This window comes from Malus sylvestris, chromosome 12 (genome assembly GCF_916048215.2).
Source record: "Malus sylvestris chromosome 12, drMalSylv7.2, whole genome shotgun sequence".
In the NCBI taxonomy this organism is placed as follows: domain Eukaryota; kingdom Viridiplantae; phylum Streptophyta; class Magnoliopsida; order Rosales; family Rosaceae; genus Malus; species Malus sylvestris.
In genome coordinates, this window is record NC_062271.1 from 8,786,871 (window position 1) to 8,808,012 (window position 21,142).

Below are 21,142 nucleotides of genomic sequence, written 5' to 3' on the forward strand. Positions count from 1 at the left end.
ATACACACACACTGCATACATACACACACACACACACTACATACATACACACACACACACTGCATACATACACACACACACACACACACACACTGCATACACACACACACACACACGGCATACATACACACACACACACACTGGTCAGCTGCACACACTGCACTCACACGGACATACACACTCTCACACACAGACATACACTCACACACACCCTGCATACATACATACATACACACACACACACACTGCATACATACATACATACACACACACACACACACTGCATACATACACACACACACACACTGCATACATACACACACACACACACAGAGATTACACACACACACACACACAGATTACATACACACACATATTACACTTACACACACACAGATTACACACACACACACACACAGAGTACACACAAACAGAGATTACACGCACACAGAGAGTATACACACACACACAGACAAACCAGAGTACACACACACATAGTATACACACACACGCACACACACACAGACACACACAGAGATTACACACACAGATTCTAATCTCAATTTGACCTAAAAATTGATTTTGAAGTTTACCAGAAAAGTTGAAATACGAAAACCCCAAATTCTAATCTCAATTTGAACTAAAAATATGAAAACCCCAAATTCTAATCTCAATTCGATGAAATCAATCGAAGATTTGAAGCTTACCAGACTGTCTCCGACCAGATGAGGGCGAGAAGACGCAGAGATGAGGGTGAGGAGGACGACGACGAGGAAGCAGGGCAAGGTCGACAACGAGCGACGAGCAGGACGAGGGACGTTGGGGATCCTCGCAGAGATGAGGACGAGCAGGACGTTGGGGATCCTCACGGTTTTCTCTCCGAGCTTACGAGTCCGCCCAAAATTGGGGTTCTTCGTTAAGAACTCGTAAGGAGACGTGTAATCCGAGCGAGTCCCACCTAAGCCCATTAAAGCTAATCCGGTTGCACACCAAACACATGATTATAGTCTAGTCCAGTCCAAGCCTTGCTAATCCTGTCAAACAAACGTGCCCTTAGCTTTTACCTCAGGAATTTGGTGAATTACAAAGTGTGTAATAACTCAAAACTACCCCGGGAACGTAGGGGAGCCTTATGGAGTGTAATGGAAGTGAATCAGATGAAAAACGAAAAGCCCAAAACAATTTCGAAACTTTAAAATGCAATTTTAAGGGTCTAAAAGACTCGGACTCGAAATGGAAAATTTCACTTCGGTTTGAAATTTCCATCCAACTTGTACTTCACCTGGGCAACATGGGCTTTTCCTTTCAAGAATGAGTAGTTTCAATTATGTGTATTATCCATAGAATAATGCTAGAGTGACCAAATTTTGTAAATCAAATCATGTGCATGTTTATAATAGAATTATTAATAGTAACATATCATTTAATTTACAAATTTAGTTTAAGAAATTGATCTCCCTACAAAATATTTCATCAATAGAATGAAGAAGAAACAAAACCTTTGGGTTTATAAACCTAGGCTTAAGCCCCTCCCTGAAACTCCCACTAAACCCTCGGCAAAATCAGAGACCGTCAACATTTCAGCATAAGCTTCCTCAATTCCGGGCTTTTGGAAACCACAGAGAGAGATTGAGAAATGGGGTTACGGTCAAAAGGGTTGGTGAAGAAGGGGATAATGGGGTTGGGAGACATGGGTTTCAACACTAGAGTCGGAGCCATTAATTGGTTCCCCGGCCACATGGCTGCCGCCACACGCACCATCCACGACCGCCTCAAGTTCGCCGACTTCGTCATCGAGGTCCGGGACGCTCGTATTCCACTGTCCTCTGCCAACCAAGACCTCCAGCCCCAGCTCCGTGCCAAACGCTCCCTCATTGTCCTCAACAAGAAGGACCTCACCAATCCCAACATCATGCAAGTAATGTTAATGTAAAATTGTGGTTTTTGGGTTGTTATTGTTATAATTTGTTGATGAATTTCGTGTTTTTCTTGGTTTGATTGTTGTAGAAATGTACTCGATTTTTTGAATCCTCCAAGCAAGATTGCCTTCCCATCAATGCACATAGCAGGAGTTCGGTTTCTAAGGTATATTCAATGTTAACATCACCAGAATTTTTGGTTTGCAATTTATTGATTTTTGGGTTCAAAATCCTGAAATGAGCACTGGGTTATTGAAGCTTCTTGAGCTGGTGGAGTATAAGCTGAAGGAAGCGATTTCGAGGGAACCTACTATGCTTGTTATGGTTGTTGGTGTTCCTTATGTTGGGAAATCAGCTCTAATCAATAATATTCATCGGATTGCATCCTCTCGCTTTCCCGGTCAGAGGTAGGTGTTTTGAATACTATATTGGCGGTGAAACCTTGGAATGTCTTTAAGTTATTAATAATCATGGAGTTCAGGCAATCCACATTGAAGAATGACAGTGGTTGTGTTTCTTTCCTAGTTCAGGGGAAGATGAAGCACGCTACGGTAGGTCCATTGCCTGGTGTTACTCAGGACATTGCTGGATTCAAGGTGAAGTCCTTTTTGCTCTTGATTTAGTTTTTCCTTTTCATTTTACGCCGAATTTAAAATGCAACCTAGCCAATGGGTAAATTCTCTTTTTCAGTGTTTCAGAAACGCAAAACTCTCTTGACCAAGAACAAAACAGACTAACAATGAATAATACCCATTCCTTTCTTATATTAAGTCTCCTTGCTGACTATACACTGTTCGATCCATTTCATTTGTTAAGCAAAATAATAAAGTATCTATCTTGTTCTAATTTTTTGTTTCTTTTGTCTTCTAATGCTTTCCTTCTGATTCTTTCTTTCTATATTTCCTTTATCTTGTTGATTTGAAAATGGAAAATTCTCATATGTTTCCCCTTTGTTTAATTGCTCCTATACAGATTGCTCATCAGCCTAGCATATATGTTCTCGATACTCCAGGTGTGTTGGTTCCAAGTATCCCAAACATAGAGACGGGGTTAAAGCAAGCTCTTGCAGGTTTGACCTTTATCAACTTTGTTGGCAATCACCTTAACATTCTCTCTTTTGAAGTTTCATCTTGTATCTTCGGTTCAGAGTCCTTCATGTATAGGCTTAGGTGTACCCTACTCATTGAAAATATAAAATGAACTTGTACTTTGATAGCTTAGTTGTTTTTTGACTGTTGGCAGATGGAGGTTGACACACAGGGACTTTCCAATTATCCAGCAATAGTACTGTTCCTTTACCCTTGTGGGTAATAATATGGTAGCTAGACCTTCAAAATTAGCTAGGGCGTCACCCGTAAGTGGCGCGCTGTGTGGCCTGAGCACAGTGATAAGTGAGCAAGGGTCGCTGCATCTCCATCGGCACCCGGATGCAGTGTTAAATGAGCAAGGGGGCCATAGAAACTTCTTTTCGAACGACTCCACTCAAAGTTGTTTGGGAGCATATGCTCCTATCAATTTTACCCGGGACACACAAAAGAAGTACTTTGATCCTATTAGACGGGGGAGGGTGAAGAAGCTAGGACAGAAGGGTAGAGTTCAAGAGAGCAAAATGCGTTTAGGAACGTGGAATATAGGAACCTTAACGGGAAAATCTATGGAAATAGTGGAAGTTATGGTGAGGAGAAGGATAAATATTATGTGCCTACAAGAAACTAAGTGGGTTGGTAGTAAGGCAAAGGATCTAGAAAACTCAGGGTTTAAACTTTGGTATTCGGGCACAAATAGAACGAGAAACGGTGTTGGCATCATCGTGGACAAGACCTTGGTACAAGATGTTGTAGATGTCAAGAGGGTAGGAGATAGAATCATGGCAATCAAGATTGTAATAGGACAAGAACTTATCAATGTGATTAGTGCGTACGCACCTCAAGTAGGGTTGGATACGAGTTCGAAGGAGAAATTTTGGGAAGATCTTGGAGACTTGGTGCAAGGAATTGCTCAGACGGAGAAGTTATTTATAGGAGGAGATTTAAATGGACACGTGGGCAGGGAGACAGGCAACTATGGAGGTTTTCATGGTGGCCATGGTTTTGGGGAGAGAAACGAGGATGGGGAAGCTATCTTGGATTTTGCAATGGCATATGATCTCTTCTTAGCCAACACCTTCTTTAAGAAGAGAGAAGAACATGTGATCACCTACAAGAGTGGGTCGTCAAAAACACAAATAGATTTTCTTCTAATGAGGAAAGGGGATCGTATAACTTGTAAGGATTGCAAAGTTATACCAGGAGAGAGCGTGGCTAATCAACATCGCTTGTTGGTGATGGATGTACATATCAAAAGAGTAAGACAAAAGAACAAGACTTGGAAGTGCCCAAGGACTAGATGGTGGAATCTAAAAGAAGAAAAACAAGTCATTTTCAAAGAGAAGGTAATCACCCAATGTGTGTGGGATAGAGAGGGGGAAGCTAGCCAAATGTGGGATTCCATGGCTAGTTGTATCCGAAAAGTAGCAAAAGAGGTATTAGGAGAGTCCAAGGGCTTTGCCCCACACCAAAAGGAATCTTGGTGGTGGAATGAGGAGGTACAAACAAAGGTGAAGGCTAAGAAGGAATGTTGTAAAGCCTTATACAAGGAGAGGACCGATGAAAATGGTGAAAAGTATAGAAAAGCGAAGCAAGAGGCGAAAAAAGCTGTCAGAGAAGCTAAGTTAGCGGCTTACGACGATATGTATAAACGACTAGATACCAAAGAAGGAGAGTTGGATATCTATAAACTATCTAGAGCAAGGGAAAAGAAGACAAGGGATCTAAACCAAGTGAGGTGCATCAAGGATGAGGATGGAAAGGTTCTTGCTACAGAGAACGCGGTTAAAGACAGATGGAGAGGTTATTTTCATAATCTTTTCAATGAAGGACATGAAATGAGCGATTCTTTAGGGGAGTTGAGTAACTCAGAAGAGTGTAGAAACTACTCTTTTTATCGTCGAATCCGGAAGGAAGAAGTGGTTGTAGCTTTGAAGAAGATGAAGCATAAAAAAGCAATAGGCCCAGACAATATACCAATCGAAGTGTGGAAACTTTTGGGAGAGACAGGTATAACATGGCTCACTGACCTTTTCAATAGGATTTTGAAAACGAAGAAGATGCCAAATGAGTGGCGAACGAGCACTTTGGTGCCTATCTACAAGAACAAGGGCGACGTACAAAATTGCATGAACTATAGGGGTATTAAGCTAATGAGTCATACAATGAAGCTCTGGGAGAGAGTCATTGAGCATAGATTGAGGCAAGAGACACGGGTTTCGGACAACCAATTCGGGTTCATGCCAGGGCGCTCAACCATGGAGGCAATCTATCTCTTACGAAGATTGATGGAAAGATATAGAGATGGGAAAAAGGATTTACACATGGTCTTTATAGATTTGGAAAAAGCGTATGATAGGGTCCCAAGAGACATTCTTTGGAGGATTTTAGAGAAGAAAGGAGTACGAGTAGCATATATCCAAGCTATAAAGGATATGTATGAAGGAGCAAAGACTGCCGTAAGAACTCATGAAGGACAAACCGAAAGCTTCCCCATAACTGTAGGATTACATCAAGGCTCATCCTTAAGTCCTTACCTTTTTGCGTTGGTAATGGATGAGTTAACAGGACATATTCAAGATGATATTCCTTGGTGTATGCTTTTCGCAGACGATATAGTGTTGATAGATGAAACTCAGGAAGGGGTAAATGCAAAGCTTAACCTTTGGAGAGAAGTGTTGGAATCTAAAGGTCTTCGCCTAAGCCGATCAAAGACAGAATATATGGAGTGCAAGTTCAGTGCAAATGGAGGCCAAAACGAGTTAGGGGTGAGGATCGGAGATCAAGAAATACCAAAAAGCGACCGTTTTCGTTACCTAGGATCTATCTTGCAAAAGAACGGAGAATTAGATGGAGATCTCAACCATAGAATACAAGCTGGATGGATGAAGTGGAAGAGTGCATCCGGTGTGTTGTGTGACCGCCGTATGCCATTGAAGCTCAAGGGAAAATTTTATAGGACGGCAATAAGGCCGGCGATGCTGTATGGCACAGAATGTTGGGCGGTGAAACATCAACACGTACACAAAATGGGTGTAGCGGAGATGAGGATGCTTCGTTGGATGTGTGGGCACACGAGAAAGGATAAGATTAGGAATGAGGATATCCGGGGTAAAGTAGGAGTAGCCGAAATTGAAGGAAAGATGAGAGAAAATCGGTTACGGTGGTTTGGACATGTGCAAAGAAGGCCTACTGACGCTCCGATTAGAAGATGCGACTATGGGACAGAGGTTCAGGGCCGAAGGGGTAGAGGAAGACCTAGGAAAACTTTGGAAGAGACTCTAAGAAAAGACTTAGAGTACTTGGATCTAACGGAGGACATGACACAGGATCGAGCACAATGGCGTTCTAAGATTCATATAGCCGATCCCACTCAGTGACTTGGATTTTCCAAGTCTCCAATCGAGAAGTTTTCCTCACTCGGGAAATTAAGGGAACACTACCCCAACCTACATGCTCCACTCAGAAAGCTTCAACATACAAGCTTCAACAAAAGAAAATTCAAAGAACTTAGCGAAGAAGGCTTTGGTGTATTTAACACAATACGTTGAAATGAAGGAAAGCTTATTTATTGATATCCCCGATCAGCTACAAATATGTACATATACATGAGTCAAAATAAACACACAAGACGGAGCCTTCACAAAGGTTGCTTAGGAGAAGTCTCAGCAGTCGGTAGAGCCCCAGAAAGAGAAGGCACCGGAGGGGGATCATTTGGAGCCTCAGTACTGGACAGAACCCTAGAAGGAGGAGGCATCAGAGGTTGATCATTCGGAGCCTCATTACGCGGTACAGCCCCAGAAGACGAAGGCAATAAATGCCTTTGGAACAAACCCACAAATCTCTGATGATCAAGTAAAACCTGACCATCAGTTTCCTTCATCTGGTCAAGCTTCCTCTTCATGTTTGTAGCATAGTCATGTGCGAGCCGGTGCAACTGTTTATTCTCATGCTTGAGCCCTCTAATCTCCTGTTTGAGACTCATCACTTCAGCCGCCAAGGATTCAACTTGGCGGGTTCGAGCAAATAGGCGTTGGGCCATATTAGACACAGAACCTGCACACTGAACACTGAGAGCCAACGAATCCTTAACAGCTAACTCATCAGACCGTTTGGAAAGTAGTCTGTTATCTTTGGGAGTGAGAAGGTTCCTGGCCACCACCGCAGCGGTCATATCATTCTTCATCACGGAATCCCCAACGGTAAGAGGACCAGTAGGGGAGACGAAGGATGGGCGCCATATGTTGTCTGGAGAAGGCGGGGCTGCCTCTTCAACAAGGTTCAAGTCAAAACGACGGTCGGAGGGGCCAGACATTTTCAAAGGTGTTGAAGAGAGAAGAGGTCGGACAAATCAAGATCTTAGAAGTGCAAGAATGAAGCTTCTACTGGTGGAGATTCAAGTGTGCTTTGGAACTTAATGTCAGCCTCTATAAAAATCTGCACTCGACGGAGCTTCGGAAATCGAAGAGGCGCCTGCTCAGAAATCGAAGAGGCGTTTGCTTTCTCAAAAGCTGGGCTGCTTAGAGATCACGAGGGTTGATCTCAGAAATCGAAGAGGCGTTTGCTTTCTCAAAAGTTGAGCTTCTCAAAGACCACGAAGGCCGATCTCAGAAATCGAAGAGGCGCTCGCTTTCTCAAAAGCTGGGCTCCCCAGAGACCACGAGGGCCGATCTCAGAAATCGAAGAGGCACCTACTTTTCCAGCCTTGTCAGCACCCGTCACACGCACACTCAGCTTTGCAGAAATTATGGGCATTCTGTCGAAGACTTCTGGGGAAGTAGAAAACACATGAATCTTACTGTTCAATCACCCACTTCCCACACGCAACAATAGCTCATGGGTACCACAGATAACTTTGCCAAAGTTCTCTGCCAAAGTTGAGCACGTGAAGCTTGCAGCTCCCACTACATCGCTCTGACCAAGAAGGGTAAAAGAATAGCAAAGAAACAGCACTAACAAAGTTTAGACCCATAAATTTTGAAGGTCTAGCTACCATATTATTACCCACAAGGGTAAAGGAACAGTACTATTGCTGGATAATTGGAAAGTCCCTGTGTGTCAACCTCTGTGCTTCGTGGCAAGGTAGACTAGCAAACATGCCCAACCTTTACTCACATTCGAGAAAACACTCCCAATAAGATTGCTTGCTCCAAAATCGAAGAGGCACCGTCCTCCGAATCTCGAGAGCCAGACTCCCAACATGACTACTTTCTTAAAAATCGAAGAGAGGGTAAAGGAACAGTACCATTGCTGGATAATTGGAAAGTCCCTGTGTGTCAACCTCTGTGCTTCGTGGCAAGGTAGACTAGCAAACATGCCCAACCTTTACTCACATTCGAGAAAACACTCCCAACAAGATTGCTTGCTCCAAAATCGAAGAGGCACCGCCCTCCGAATCTCGAGAGCCAGACTCCCAACGTGATTACTTTCTCAAAAATCGAAGAGACACTGCTCCCCGAATCTTCGAGAGCCAGACCCCCAGCATGATTGCTTTCTCAAAAATCGATGAGGCATCGTTCTCCGAATCAATCGAAGAGGCGCTCGCTTTCTCAAAAGCTGGGCTGCTCAGAGACCACGAGGGCCGATCTCAGAAATCGAAGAGGCACCTACTTTTCTAGCCTTGTCAGCACCTGTCACACGCACACTCAGCTTTGCAGAAATTATGGGCATTCTGTCGAAGACTTCTGGTGAAGTAGAAAGCACATGAATCTTACTGTTCAATCACCCACTTCCCACACGCAACAATAGCTCATGGGTACCACAGATAACTTTGCCAAAGTTCTCTGCCAAAGTTGAGCACGTGAAGCTTGCAGCTCCCACTACATCGCTCTGACCAAGAAAGGTAAAAGAATAGCAAAGAAACAGCACTAACAAAGTTTAGACACATAAATTTTGAAGGTCTAGCTACCATATTATTACCCACAAGGGTAAAGGAACAGTACCACTGCTGGATAATTGGAAAGTCCCTGTGTGTCAACCTCTGTGCTTCGTGGCAAGGTAGACTAGCAAACATGCCCAACCTTTACTCACTTTCGAGAAAACACTCCCAACAAGATTGCTTGCTCCAAAATCGAAGAGGCACCGTCCTCCGAATCTCGAGAGCCAGACTCCCAACATGACTACTTTCTCAAAAGCGAAGAGAGGGTAAAGGAACAGTACCATTGCTGGATAATTGGAAAGTCTCTGTGTGTCAACCTTTGTGCTTCGTGGCAAGGTAGACTAGCAAACATGCCCAACCTTTACTCACATTCGAGACAACACTCCCGACAGGATTGCTTGCTCCAAAATCGAAGAGGCACCGCCCTCCGAATCTCGAGAGCCAGACTCCCAACATGATTACTTCCTCAAAAATCGAAGAGACACTGCTCTACGAATCTCGAGAGCCAGACCCCCAGCATGATTGCTTTCTCAAAAATCGAAAAGGCATCGTTCTCCGAATCTCGAGAGCCAGATACCACAGACCACTTTTTCAAAGTGCTCTGACAGAGTTAAAACATGTGAAACTGGCAGCTCCCACTACCGTGCTATGACCAAGCAGGGTAAAGGAATAGCATTACTACTTGTTGTTAGGGAGACTCCTATATATGTCGACCTCCATCCCCAACGGACAGGCAGACCTGCAAAAATGCTCAACCCTTCATCATATCTGAGAGGGCACTCCCAACGAAGCCTTTCGAAATATTCAGCTTTCTTTCCCCCCGATAATACCTCTGCAAACAAGCTATACTAGAGCAAGAATATCTCATATCATCAGGGTTAAAAGCAAGAGTATCCCATATCATGCTTTTTCCCTGTCTTTTCCTTTGGCCTTGTTTTTACCTGCAAGACAAGGAGAAAGAGAGCAATCAGTCAGCACTTGGATCAAGCTTCCAGCCAGGAACTGACTGCCTGGAACCCCTTACCTGATTACTTACCTGGCATTGCTCTCGAGTACTCATCTTCAACATCTTATGTTTCCAGGGAAGATTCCGCATCTGCTTGAGGAACAGATAGGGCAAGTGCGAAGGATACAAGGAAGCATGTGGAGACAAGCGTAACAGCACACGTGCCGATACACCCATTACTCTGTCAAAAGCAAAAGTATCCCATATCAGCAGGGTGGAACGTACTCTAGATTTGATGGACTTGTTTTGACCCTCAAATTCTTCAGTCGGCCTTATACTCTGGAGGAAACCAGAAAACCCTCCAGCTCAGTTCAAGAATAAGCCTGTGGAAAGTTACTTCTTCAAAAGCAAAAGTATCTCATATCATCTCTTCTCATTTTTCTTCTCTTTATCCTTCATGCTGCTGCAAGATGGGGAGAAGGTGAACAATCAGTCGGAGCTCTGATTGCTTACCTTGTCTGTCACCTCTTTCAGCAGACCCCCTAGCTCGGCGAATTGGGGGACTCCTACTACATGGTTTGTATCGCGCTTGACCAAGCCTGAGACTACAAGTAAGCTTCAAGTGAAATTGATACATTACCTTGTGCATCTCCACCAGTTAAAGATACCACCCCTGGATGGAGGAAGAGTACTTCCAGAGAAGATGCCACATCTACCTATGAGACAGATAAGGCAAGTCAAGACGACACCACACTCCGATACTTAGAAGTTTCGTGATTACGAGATCATTCTCCCACAATATTTCCTAATGTCATTTGTACTAAATCATTCACTTGTACTCACTAAAGGAGAGCTTGAACCTATGTACTTGTGTAAACCCTTCACAATTAATGAGAACTCTTCTATTCCGTGGACGTAGCCAATCTGGGTGAACCACGTACATCTTGTGTTTGCTTTCCTATCTCTATCCATTTATATACTTATCCACACTAATGACCGGAGCAATCTAGCGAAGATCACAAAAAGCGACCGTTTTCGCTACCTAGGATCTATCTTGCAAGAGAACGGAGAATTAGATGGAGATCTCAACCATAGAATACGAGCTGGATGGATGAAGTGTAAGAGTGCATCCGGCGTGTTGTGTGACCATCGTAGGCCACTGAAGCTCAAGGGAAAATTTTATAGGACGGCAATAAGGCCAGCGATGTTGTATGGCACAGAATGTTGGGCGGTGAAGCATCAACACGTACACAAAATGGGTGTAGCGGAGATGAGGATGCTTCGTGGGATGTGTGGGCACACGAGAAAGGGGGAATGAGGATATCCGAGGTAAAGTAGGAGTAGCCGAAATTGTAGGAAAGATGAGAGAAAATCGGCTCCGATGATTTGGACATGTGCAAAGAAGGCCGACTGACGCTCCGGTTCGAAGATGTGACTACGGGACAGAGGTTCAAGGCCAAAGGGGTAGAGGAAGACCTAGGAAAACTTTGGAAGAGACTCTAAGAAAAGACTTAGAGTACTTGGATCTAACGGAGGACATGACACAAAACCGAGCGCAATGGCGTTCTAGGATTCATATAGCCGACCCCACTTAGTGGGAAAAGGCTTTGTTGTTGTTGTTGTTGTTGTTGGCAGATGGAGAGAGGATCAAATGTTTGAATATTCTACGCCTATTTATGTAGTTGAAGATCCATATTGAATGAAATTCTGATTAGGTAAATATAAGATTTTGATGGGTTCCAACTTCCATGTGTTCTGTTGAAAGAAGAATGATGATGTCATGTTAATCTTGAATTGGGTTGAATAAATTTGTTGATAATTTTTTTAGGAACCCAGGGCGGGGAGTAGTTTGCTACTTCTATCCATCTCAGTGAACCTTATAATTCAAGTGTACATGCAGGATCTATTAAGGACTCCGTGGTAAGGGAGGATCGAATTGCGAATTGCTCAATATTTACTTGCAGTTCTAAATTCAAGAGGGACACCTTTTCACTGGAAGAACTCTAAAAATATGAGAATGGAAGGGATTCAATATGAAGCCGAAGACAAAATTGATTACAGTCCTAAGAACCTTCTACCTAATAGAAGGAAGGTGCCAAATAAGTCTGATGTGCTGTACATTGAGGTAACGGATATTACTGTAGTTTTGTCTGTCTTTCCATAGAGCAAATTTTAATGGTGATAATGTCAAACTTCCTATGCTTAGTCACTTTGTTTGAACAACAACAGAAGAACATACTTTCTGGAAACATACAGAGATTTTTTTATATTTTTTATTTATATTTCATAAACCTGGTACTAGTTTTCTGACTTGGAGAAACCACATTGTAGATTAAGTACTAAAGCAAAGGCGTCTCACATCACATCATGAATGTTATTGTTGTAACTTGTTTAAAAGTAGGCAGTGTAGGAGCACGACAATACTCTATTTGGTAGTTTTACCTAGATTAAAGTGCTGAGGTAAAGGATTCTCACATCCATGTATCATACCATCTTTACTTGTTGGAGTCGTCATCAATGTTAGCACAATAGAGATTTTTTTTTTCTTTTGGTTTCTGGTTATGTCATTTGTAAAGGTACGGTCAATTTCGGATGCTGGTATTACAAGTCGAAGCTACATGGTGGTTGATGTCATGCCATTTGGGATTTGCAGCTTATGTTCAGATTGCTTAGTAGAAGGTAGACATTTATTAGAGAATCAAGGGCAAGTTTACTTCCAACATGCTTAACGCAATGGTGATATTTGGGTGGTGGATTTTTTGTTTCCCTTTTATCTGCATGGTATTTCTTATAATAGATTGGGTAATCATGAATGTGGAAAAGAGATGACTGACTTAATAAGGATGACATAGTACACGATATAACTATGGTTGATATGATGTCATTGTAAGTAAGGGGCAAGAAAGGTGTCCATTCAAGAAGCTTGGTGGTGAATCCACATTCTCCATAGGTTTGTCTATACTGTGTTCCTTAACTTGTTACTTAGATGAGTAACTCATTGATGACCATTCAAGCCGGAAGTGATAGACTAAATTTTTCATATTAAAGATGTCTGACTGTCATTCGTTTTGTACGTAATTAACAAGGTGCAGTATTTCTGTTTTTCTTTATTATAATTAGCATTCTTTTTTCCCGCTTAAAACTCAAATTTGTAACTACTGACAGGAGTGTATATGAGTGTTAAGCTATCTTTTAGTTTCTTTAATCGCTAACCTGCTGATACTCTTACGGTACAACAACAACAACAACAACAACAACAAAGCCTTTTCCCACAAAGTGGGGTCGGCTATATGAATCCTAGAACGCTATTGCGCTCGGTTTTGTGTCATGTCCTCCGTTAGATCCAAGTACTCAAGTCTTTTCTTAGGGTCTCTTCCAAAGTTTTCCTGGGTCTTCCTCTACCCCTTCGGCCCTGAACCTCTGTCCCGTAGTCACATTTTCGAACCGGAGCGTCAGTAGGCCTTCTTTGCACATGTCCAAACCACCGGAACCGATTTTCTCTCATATTTCCTTCAATTTTGGCTACTCCTACTTTACCTCGGATATCCTCATTCCTAATCTTATCCTTTATCGTGTTCCCATACATCCCACGAAGCATCCTCATCTCCGCTACACCCATTTTGTGTACGTGTTGATGCTTCACCGCCCAACATTCTGTGCCATACAACATCGCTGGCCTTATTGCCGTCCTATAAAATTTTCCCTTGAGCTTCAGTGGCCTACGACGGTCACACAACACGCCGGATGCACTCTTCCACTTCATCCATCCAGCTTGTATTCTATGGTTGAGATCTCCATCTAATTCTCCGTTCTCTTGCAAGATAGATCATAGGTAGCGAAAATGGTCACTTTTTGTGATCTTCGCTAGATTGCTCCGGTCATTAGTGTGGATAAGTATATAAATGGATAGAGATAGGAAAGCAAACACAAGATGTACGTGGTTCACCCAGATTGGCTACGTCCACGGAATAGAGGAGTTCTCATTAATTGTGAAGGGTTTAAACAAGTACATAGGTTCAAGCTCTCCTTTAGTGAGTACAAGTGAATGATTTAGTACAAATGACATTAGGAAATATTGTGGGAGAATGATCTCGTAACCACGAAACTTCTAAGTACCGGAGTGTGGTATCGTCTTGACTTGCCTTATCTGTCTCATAGGTAGATGTGGCATCTTTTCTGGAAGTACTCTTCCTCCATCCAGGGGTGGTATCTGTAACTGGTGGAGATGCACAAGGTAATGTATCAATTTCACTTGAAGCTTACTTGTAGTTTCAGGCTTGGTCAAGCGCGATACAAACCATGTAGTAGGAGTCCCCCAAGTCGCCGGGCTAGGGGATCTGCTGAAAGAGGTGACAGACAAGGTAAGCAATCAGAGCTCCGGCTGATTGTTCACATTCTCCCTATCTTGCAGGCAGCATGAAGGATAAAGAGAAGAAAAATGAGAAGAGATGATATGGGATACTTTTGCTTTTGAAGAAGTAACTTTCCACAGGCTTATTCTTGAACCGGGCTGGAGGGTTTTCTGGTTTCCTTCAGAGTATAAGGCCGACTGAAGAATTTGAGGGTCAAAACAAGTCCATCAAATCTAGAGTACGTTCGACCCTGCTGATATGGGATACTTTTGCTTTTGACAGAGTAGTGGATGTATCGGCACGTGTGTTGTTACGCTTGTCTCCACATGCTTCCTTGTATCCTTCTCACTTGCCCTATCTGTTCCTCAGGCAGATGCGGTATCTTCCCTGGAAGCATAAGATGTTGAAGATGAGTACTCGAGAGTAATGCCAGGTAAGTAATCAGGTAAGGGGTTCCAGGCAGTCAGTTCCTGGCTGGAAGCTTGATTCCAAGTGCTGACTGATTGCTCTCTTTCTCCTTGTCTTGCAGGTAAGAACAAGGCCAAAGGAAAAGACAGGGAAAAAGCATGATATGGGATACTCTTGCTTTTAACCCTGATGATATGAGATATTCTTGCTCTAGTATAGCTTGTTTACAGAGGTATTATCGGGGGGAAAGAAAGCTGAATATTTCGAAAGGCTTCGTTGGGAGTGCCCTCTCAGATAAGAGAAATGGTTAAGCATTTTTGCAGGTCTGCCTGTCCGTTAGGGATGGAGGTCGACATATATAGGAGTCTCCCTAACATCAAGTAATAATGCTATTCCTTTACCCTGGTTGGTCATAGCACGGTAGTGAGAGCTGCCAACTTCACATGTTTTAACTCTGTCAGAGCACTTTGAAAAAGTGGTCTGTGGTATCTATAAAGCTGATGTTGCGTGTGAAGATTACAGACAAACTTTATCCAATGAGATCCAGCCCTTGAAGTTGGGAAAGTGGTGCCTCTTCGGTTTTCGAACAAGCAATCCTGTCAGGGATCTGGCTCTCGAGATTCGGAGAATGATGCCTCTTCGATTTTTGAGAAAGCAATCCTGCTGGGGGTCTGGCTCTCGAGATTCGGAGAGTGGTGTCTCTTCGATTTTTGAGCAAGCAATCCTGTTGGGAGTGTTTTCTCGAATGTGAGTAAAGGTTGGCATGTTTGCTAGTCTACCTTGCCACGAAGCACAGAGGTTGACACACCGGGACTTTCCAATTATCCAGCAGTGGTACTGTTCCTTTACCCTTGTGGGTAATAATATGGTAGCTAGACCTTCAAAATTTATGTGTCTAAACTTTGTTAGTGTTGTTTCTTTGCAACTCTTTTACCCTTCTTGGTCAGAGCGATGTAGCGGGAGCTGCAAGCTTCACGTGTCTCAACTTTGTCAGAGAACTTTGGCAAAGTTATCTGTAGTACCCATGAGTTACTGTTGCGTATGGGAAGTGGGTGATTGAACAGTACGATTCATGTGCTTTCTACTTCGCCAGAAATCTTCGACAGAATGCCCATAATTTCCGCAAAGCTGAGTGTGCGTGTGACAGATGCTGACAAGGCTGGAAAAGTAGGTGCCTCTTCGATTTCTGAGATCGGCCCTCGTGGTCTCTTAGCAGCCTAGCTTTTGAGAAAGCAAGCCTCTTCGATTTCTGAGATCGGCCTTCGTGGTCTTTGAGCAGCCCAGCTTTTGAGAAAGCAAATGCCTCTTCGATTTCTGAGATCGACCCTCGTGGTCTCTGAGCAGCCCAGCTTTTGAGAAAGCAAACGCCTCTTCGATTTCTGAGCAGGCGCTTCTTTGATTTCTGAAGCTTCGTCGAGTGCAGATTTTTATAGGGGCTGACATTAAGTTCCAAAGCACACTTGAATATCCACCAGTAGAAGCTCCATTCTTGCACTTCTAAGATCTTGATTTGTCCGACCTCTTCTCTCTTCAACACCTTTGAAAATGTCTGGCCCCTCCGACCGTCGTTTTGACTTGAACCTTGTTGAAGAGGCAGCCCCGCCTTCTCCAGACAACATATGGCGCCCATCCTTCGTCTCCCCTACTGGTCCTCTTACCGTTGAGGATTCCGTGATGAAGAATGATATGACCGCTGCGGTAGTGGCCAGGAACCTTCTCACTCCCAAAGATAACAGACTACTTTCCAAACGGTCTGATGAGTTGGCTGTTAAGGATTCTCTGGCTCTCAGTGTTCAGTGTGCAGGTTCTGTGTCTAATATGGCCCAACGCCTATTTGCTCGAACCTGCCAAGTTGAATCATTGGCGGCTGAAGTGATGAGTCTCAAACAGGAGATTAGAGGGCTCAAGCATGAGAATAAACAGTTGCACCGGCTCGCACATGACTATGCTACAAACATGAAGAGGAAGCTTGACCAGATGAAGGAATCTGATGGTCAGGTTTTACTTGATCATCAGAGATTTGTGGGTTTGTTCCAAAGGCATTTATTGCCTTCGTCTTCTGGGGCTGTACCGCGTAATGAAGCTCCAAATGATCAACCTCTGATGCCTCCTCCTTCTAGGGTTTTGTCCAGTACTGAGGCTCCGAATGATCCCCCTCCGGTGCCTTCTCTTTCTGGGGCTCTACCGACTGCTGAGACTTCTCCTAAGCAACCTTTGTGAAGGCTCCCTCTTGTTTGTTTATTTTGACTCAAGTATATGTACATATTTGTAACTTATCGGGGATATCAATAAATAAGCTTTCCTTCATTTCAACGTATTGTGTTAAATACACCAAAACCTTCTTCGCTAAGTTCTTTGAATTTTCTTTTGTTGAAGCTTGTATGTTGAAGCTTTGTGAGTGGAGCATGTAGGTTGAGGTAGTGTTCCCTTAATTTCCTGAGTGAGGAAAACTTCTCAGTTGGAGACTTGGAAAATCCAAGTCACTGAGTGGGATCGGCTATATGAATCTTAGAACGCCATTGTGTTCTGTCCTATGTCATGTCCTCCGTTAGATCCAAGTACTTTTAAGTCTTTTCTTAGGGTCTCTTCCAAAGTTTTCCTAGGTCTTCTTCTACCCCTTCGGCCCTGAACCTCTGTCCTATAGTCGCATCTTCTAATCGGAGCGTCAGTAGGCCTTCTTTGCACATGTCCAAACCACCGTAACCGATTTTCTCTCATCTTTCCTTCAATTTCGGCTACTCCTACTTTACCCGGATATCCTCATTCCTAATCTTATCCTTTCTCGTGTGCCCACACATCCAACGAAGCATCCTCATCTCCGCTACACCCATTTTGTGTACGTGTTGATGCTTTACCGCCCAACATTCTGTGCCATACAACATCGCCGGCCTTATTGCCGTCCTATAAAATTTTCCCTTGAGCTTCAGTGGCATACGGCGGTCACACAACACGTCGGATGCACTCTTCCACTTCATCCATCCAGCTTGTATTCTATGGTTGAGATCTCCATCTAATTCTCCGTTCTTTTGCAAGATAGATCCTAGGTAACGAAAACGGTCGCTCTTTGGTATTTCTTGATCTCCGATCCTCACCCCTAACTCGTTTTGGCCTCCATTTGCACTGAACTTGCACTCCATATATTCTGTCTTTGATCGGCTTAGGCGAAGACCTTTAGATTCCAACACTTCTCTCCAAAGGTTAAGCTTTGCATTTACCCCTTCCTGAGTTTCATCTATCAACACTATATCGTCTGCGAAAAGCATACACCAAGGAATATCATCTTGAATATGTCCTGTTAACTCATCCATTACCAACGCAAAAAGGTAAGGACTTAAGGATGAGCCTTGATGTAATCCTACAGTTATGGAAAAGCTTTCGGTTTGTCCTTCATGAGTTCTTACGGCAGTCTTTGCTCCTTCATACATATCCTGTATAGCTTGGATATATGCTACTCGTACTCCTTTCTTCTCTAAAATCCTCCAAAGAATGTCTCTTGGGATCATATCATACGCTTTTTCCAAATCTATAAAGACCATGTGTAAATCCTTTTTCCCATCTCTATATCTTTCCATCAATCTTCGTAAGAGATAGATTGCCTCCATGGTTAAACGCCCTGGCATGAACCCGAATTGGTTGTCCGAAACCCGTGTCTCTTGCCTCAATCTATGCTCAATGACTCTCTCCCAAAGCTTCATTGTATGACTCATTAGCTTAATACCCTTATAGTTCATGCAATTTTGTACATCGCCCTTATTCTTGTAGATAGGCACCAAAGTGCTCATTCGCCACTCATTTGGCATCTTCTTCGTTTTCAAAATCCTATTGAAAAGGTCAGTGAGCCATGTTATACCTGTCTCTCCCAAAACTTTCCACACTTCGATTGGTATATCGTCTGGGCCTACTGCTTTTCTATGCTTCATCTTCTTCAAAGCTACAACCACTTCTTCCTTCCGGATTCTACGATAAAAAGAGTAGTTTCTACACTCTTTTGAGTTACTCAACTCCCCTAAAGAAGTGTGACTCATCACTTTGCACTTTATTTTTGACACTTTTCAGTGTAGCTTAGATAAGAATAGCCGGTGTGATTCGCTAATATATTGTTATGTTTTTATGTCTCTTAAAATTCTAGTATTGTTCATGTTGATTTTCAGGATATGGTAACGGAAGTGCAAATTGCACTGTATTCGACATTGTTAGAATTCAATGGCAACCCAGAAGATGAGGGTGACTTGGAGATGCTTAGGCCATCTCCAACCAAAGGGTCCAGAGGGTCATAGAGCTGAAAATAGCTCGAAAACCGTCTCCAACCGAGGGCTCGGCCAGAGGGTTGTAGAATCTGAGAGGGCCTTACGGAATAAAAAAGGGTTGGAGGGCTGGCTGCCAGCCAGCCCGGGGCTAGCCAGAAAAAATGGAGGAATGCATTGAATTTTTTTTAACAGTTTTATTATTAGTTTTTATTTACAAAATTTTTCCTATAACTTCTATTTTTCATTTTTTTAAAATTCTATTTTCTTCCTATAACTTTTATTTTACCAAATTTGTTTCATATTTTTTTTAAAATTCCATTTTTTTCCTATAACTTCTATTTCACAAAAAAAAAATTTCATTTTATTTTAAATTCTATTTTTTTTCCTATAACTTCTATTTCACAAAATTTGTTTCATATATATTTTTTTAATTCTATTTTTTTCCTATAACTTCCTAAGCGATTATACAACATCAAATTAAATTAAGTAACATGAAACAACATTAAACAATATGAAACAACATTAAATAACATTAACCAACATAAAAATTATACAACATAAAAAAACATTTAATAACATGAAACTTAAAACAACATTTAAGTTGTAGTTTTTAAATAATAAATTATGTTTGGCTCTCGGTTGGAGACGATTTTCTGTGATAGGGTTAAAACGAGCTCTTTGGCCATTTGGCCCTTGGTTGGAGACGGAGACAAATATGGTTATGTACTGTTCATTAAAATATTAATATTTTGGAGGGCCAGAGGGCTAAAACGAGCTTTCTGACCAGTCATCGGTTGGAAATAGCCTTATAGAGTAGCAGTTTGAAGCACTGCAGACAGCCTTAAAGATACCTAATAAGGGGTCTGAAGCTCGTTTGATGGTACCAAAGAAATTTCTTACCTTATTTAGTTTAGGTAAGTTGTGTACTTTTATCCTCGATGATGTCCCCGATGATAATCCGCCCTCATGAAACATTTTATTTTTCTCTTCTTTAACTTGACATAGATAGACTTGTACATGTGGTCCATTTTTGTCTTCTTTAACTTTAACAATTTATTTTTCTCTTCTTTCAATCGCAATCGCAATCGACGTCCCCATGACAGCTGGTGAGCCGTTGTCATAAATATCATCACCATCACCGATCTTGATTCAACCACCACCACCACCACCGATGCTTGTATTCACAAACTGATGCGTTGAAAGAAAAATTGAGAAGTCAGCATACACATTTGAATTCATGAATGAGAGAGACTAATGAAATAGACATGGGCACTCCATTTTGTATGAAAAGTACCCACGACTACCCAACCCCAACCTAAGTCCTATAACGCCATGAAGGGAACGTTTCATGATCATTTTTTTTTTAGTTTTTTTTTTCTTTTATTTTTATTTATAAATCTGTTTTGAAAACTGAAAGATAAATTTTGAAAACACAAGAAAATAGTCTTTAGTTTTTGGTTTTCAATTTAAATTGTTTCTGAAAACTAAAAGTAGATACAAACAGGTGTATTTTTTTTTTAAATTTTAAAATAATAATAATAAAAAAAAAGTAAAAACGAAATGATTGTCAAACAACCGACATTTACTTGAAGAGAATAGAAAATTGAAATTAATTTGATTCCTAACTTTCATGTGTTTACTAAAATATGCAGTATCGAAATCATTCTATTTTATAACTTTCTCAGTGTTCCTTACCGCATGGAAAAATCGAGAGTGGTGTGGGTCCCACCTTAAAATATGTAACCTAATATCCCATTTCCTTATTTCTCTTCCTCAATTCATGACTATTTTAGCAATTTAATTTAGTACAATGATATATGTTTTCATTTATACAGAGTGAAATATAACATAAACAAACCTTTGTATCAAAATCATTACTAGTTTTTTTTAACATGTGCTACATTAGTTGACTAAGGCAATGTGTCCGGCTATCTCTGCATCAAATTTTGAATTTTCTTCCTTGTATCGTAAATTAAACTAAAAAATCACTTGAATAAAAAAAAAAATTATTACAAGTTTTCCTGACATGTGCTACACAAGTTAACTAAGGCAATGTGCCCCTCTTAACAGTCAAGTTTGAATTTTCTTCTTTATAACTCAAATTAGATTAAAATCATGTAAATAAGATCATCATTGGAGAGATTTTTTCATATGATCGAAATATGAATCAATACACCATTTACATTATATCATATAGTGTACCACTTTATGTTATGACGTACACATAAAAAATTTCACCTTGTGTTATGTGCGATATTTTGTGGATCCTCTTAAAGCATGCATCGACATGTGCAAACTGCGTGAACA

General features: G+C 41.9%; 1 protein-coding gene and 1 pseudogene across 1 annotated transcript; one reads left to right on the forward strand and one right to left on the reverse strand.

Annotated features, from left to right (window-relative positions):
- The first annotated feature begins 1,493 nt into the window (after positions 1 to 1,493).
- LOC126592532 (short integuments 2, mitochondrial-like) lies at positions 1,494 to 20,079 on the forward strand (annotated as a pseudogene).
- Positions 6,552 to 10,628, reverse strand: LOC126592529 (uncharacterized). The gene is made up of 2 exons (XM_050258234.1): positions 9,200 to 10,628; positions 6,552 to 8,285 (listed from the first exon to the last, which is right to left on the reverse strand). The coding sequence occupies exon 2, from the start codon at positions 7,317 to 7,319 to the stop codon at positions 6,645 to 6,647; it is 675 nt and encodes a 224-aa protein (XP_050114191.1). The 5' UTR covers positions 7,320 to 8,285; positions 9,200 to 10,628; the 3' UTR covers positions 6,552 to 6,644.
- Positions 20,080 to 21,142: the final 1,063 nt, after the last annotated feature.

What these genes read in the sequence shown, in the direction of transcription:
- LOC126592529 (XM_050258234.1), bottom strand. Translation starts at nt 7,319, where the DNA reads ATGTCTGGCCCCTCCGACCGTCGTTTTGACTTGAACCTTGTTGAAGAG.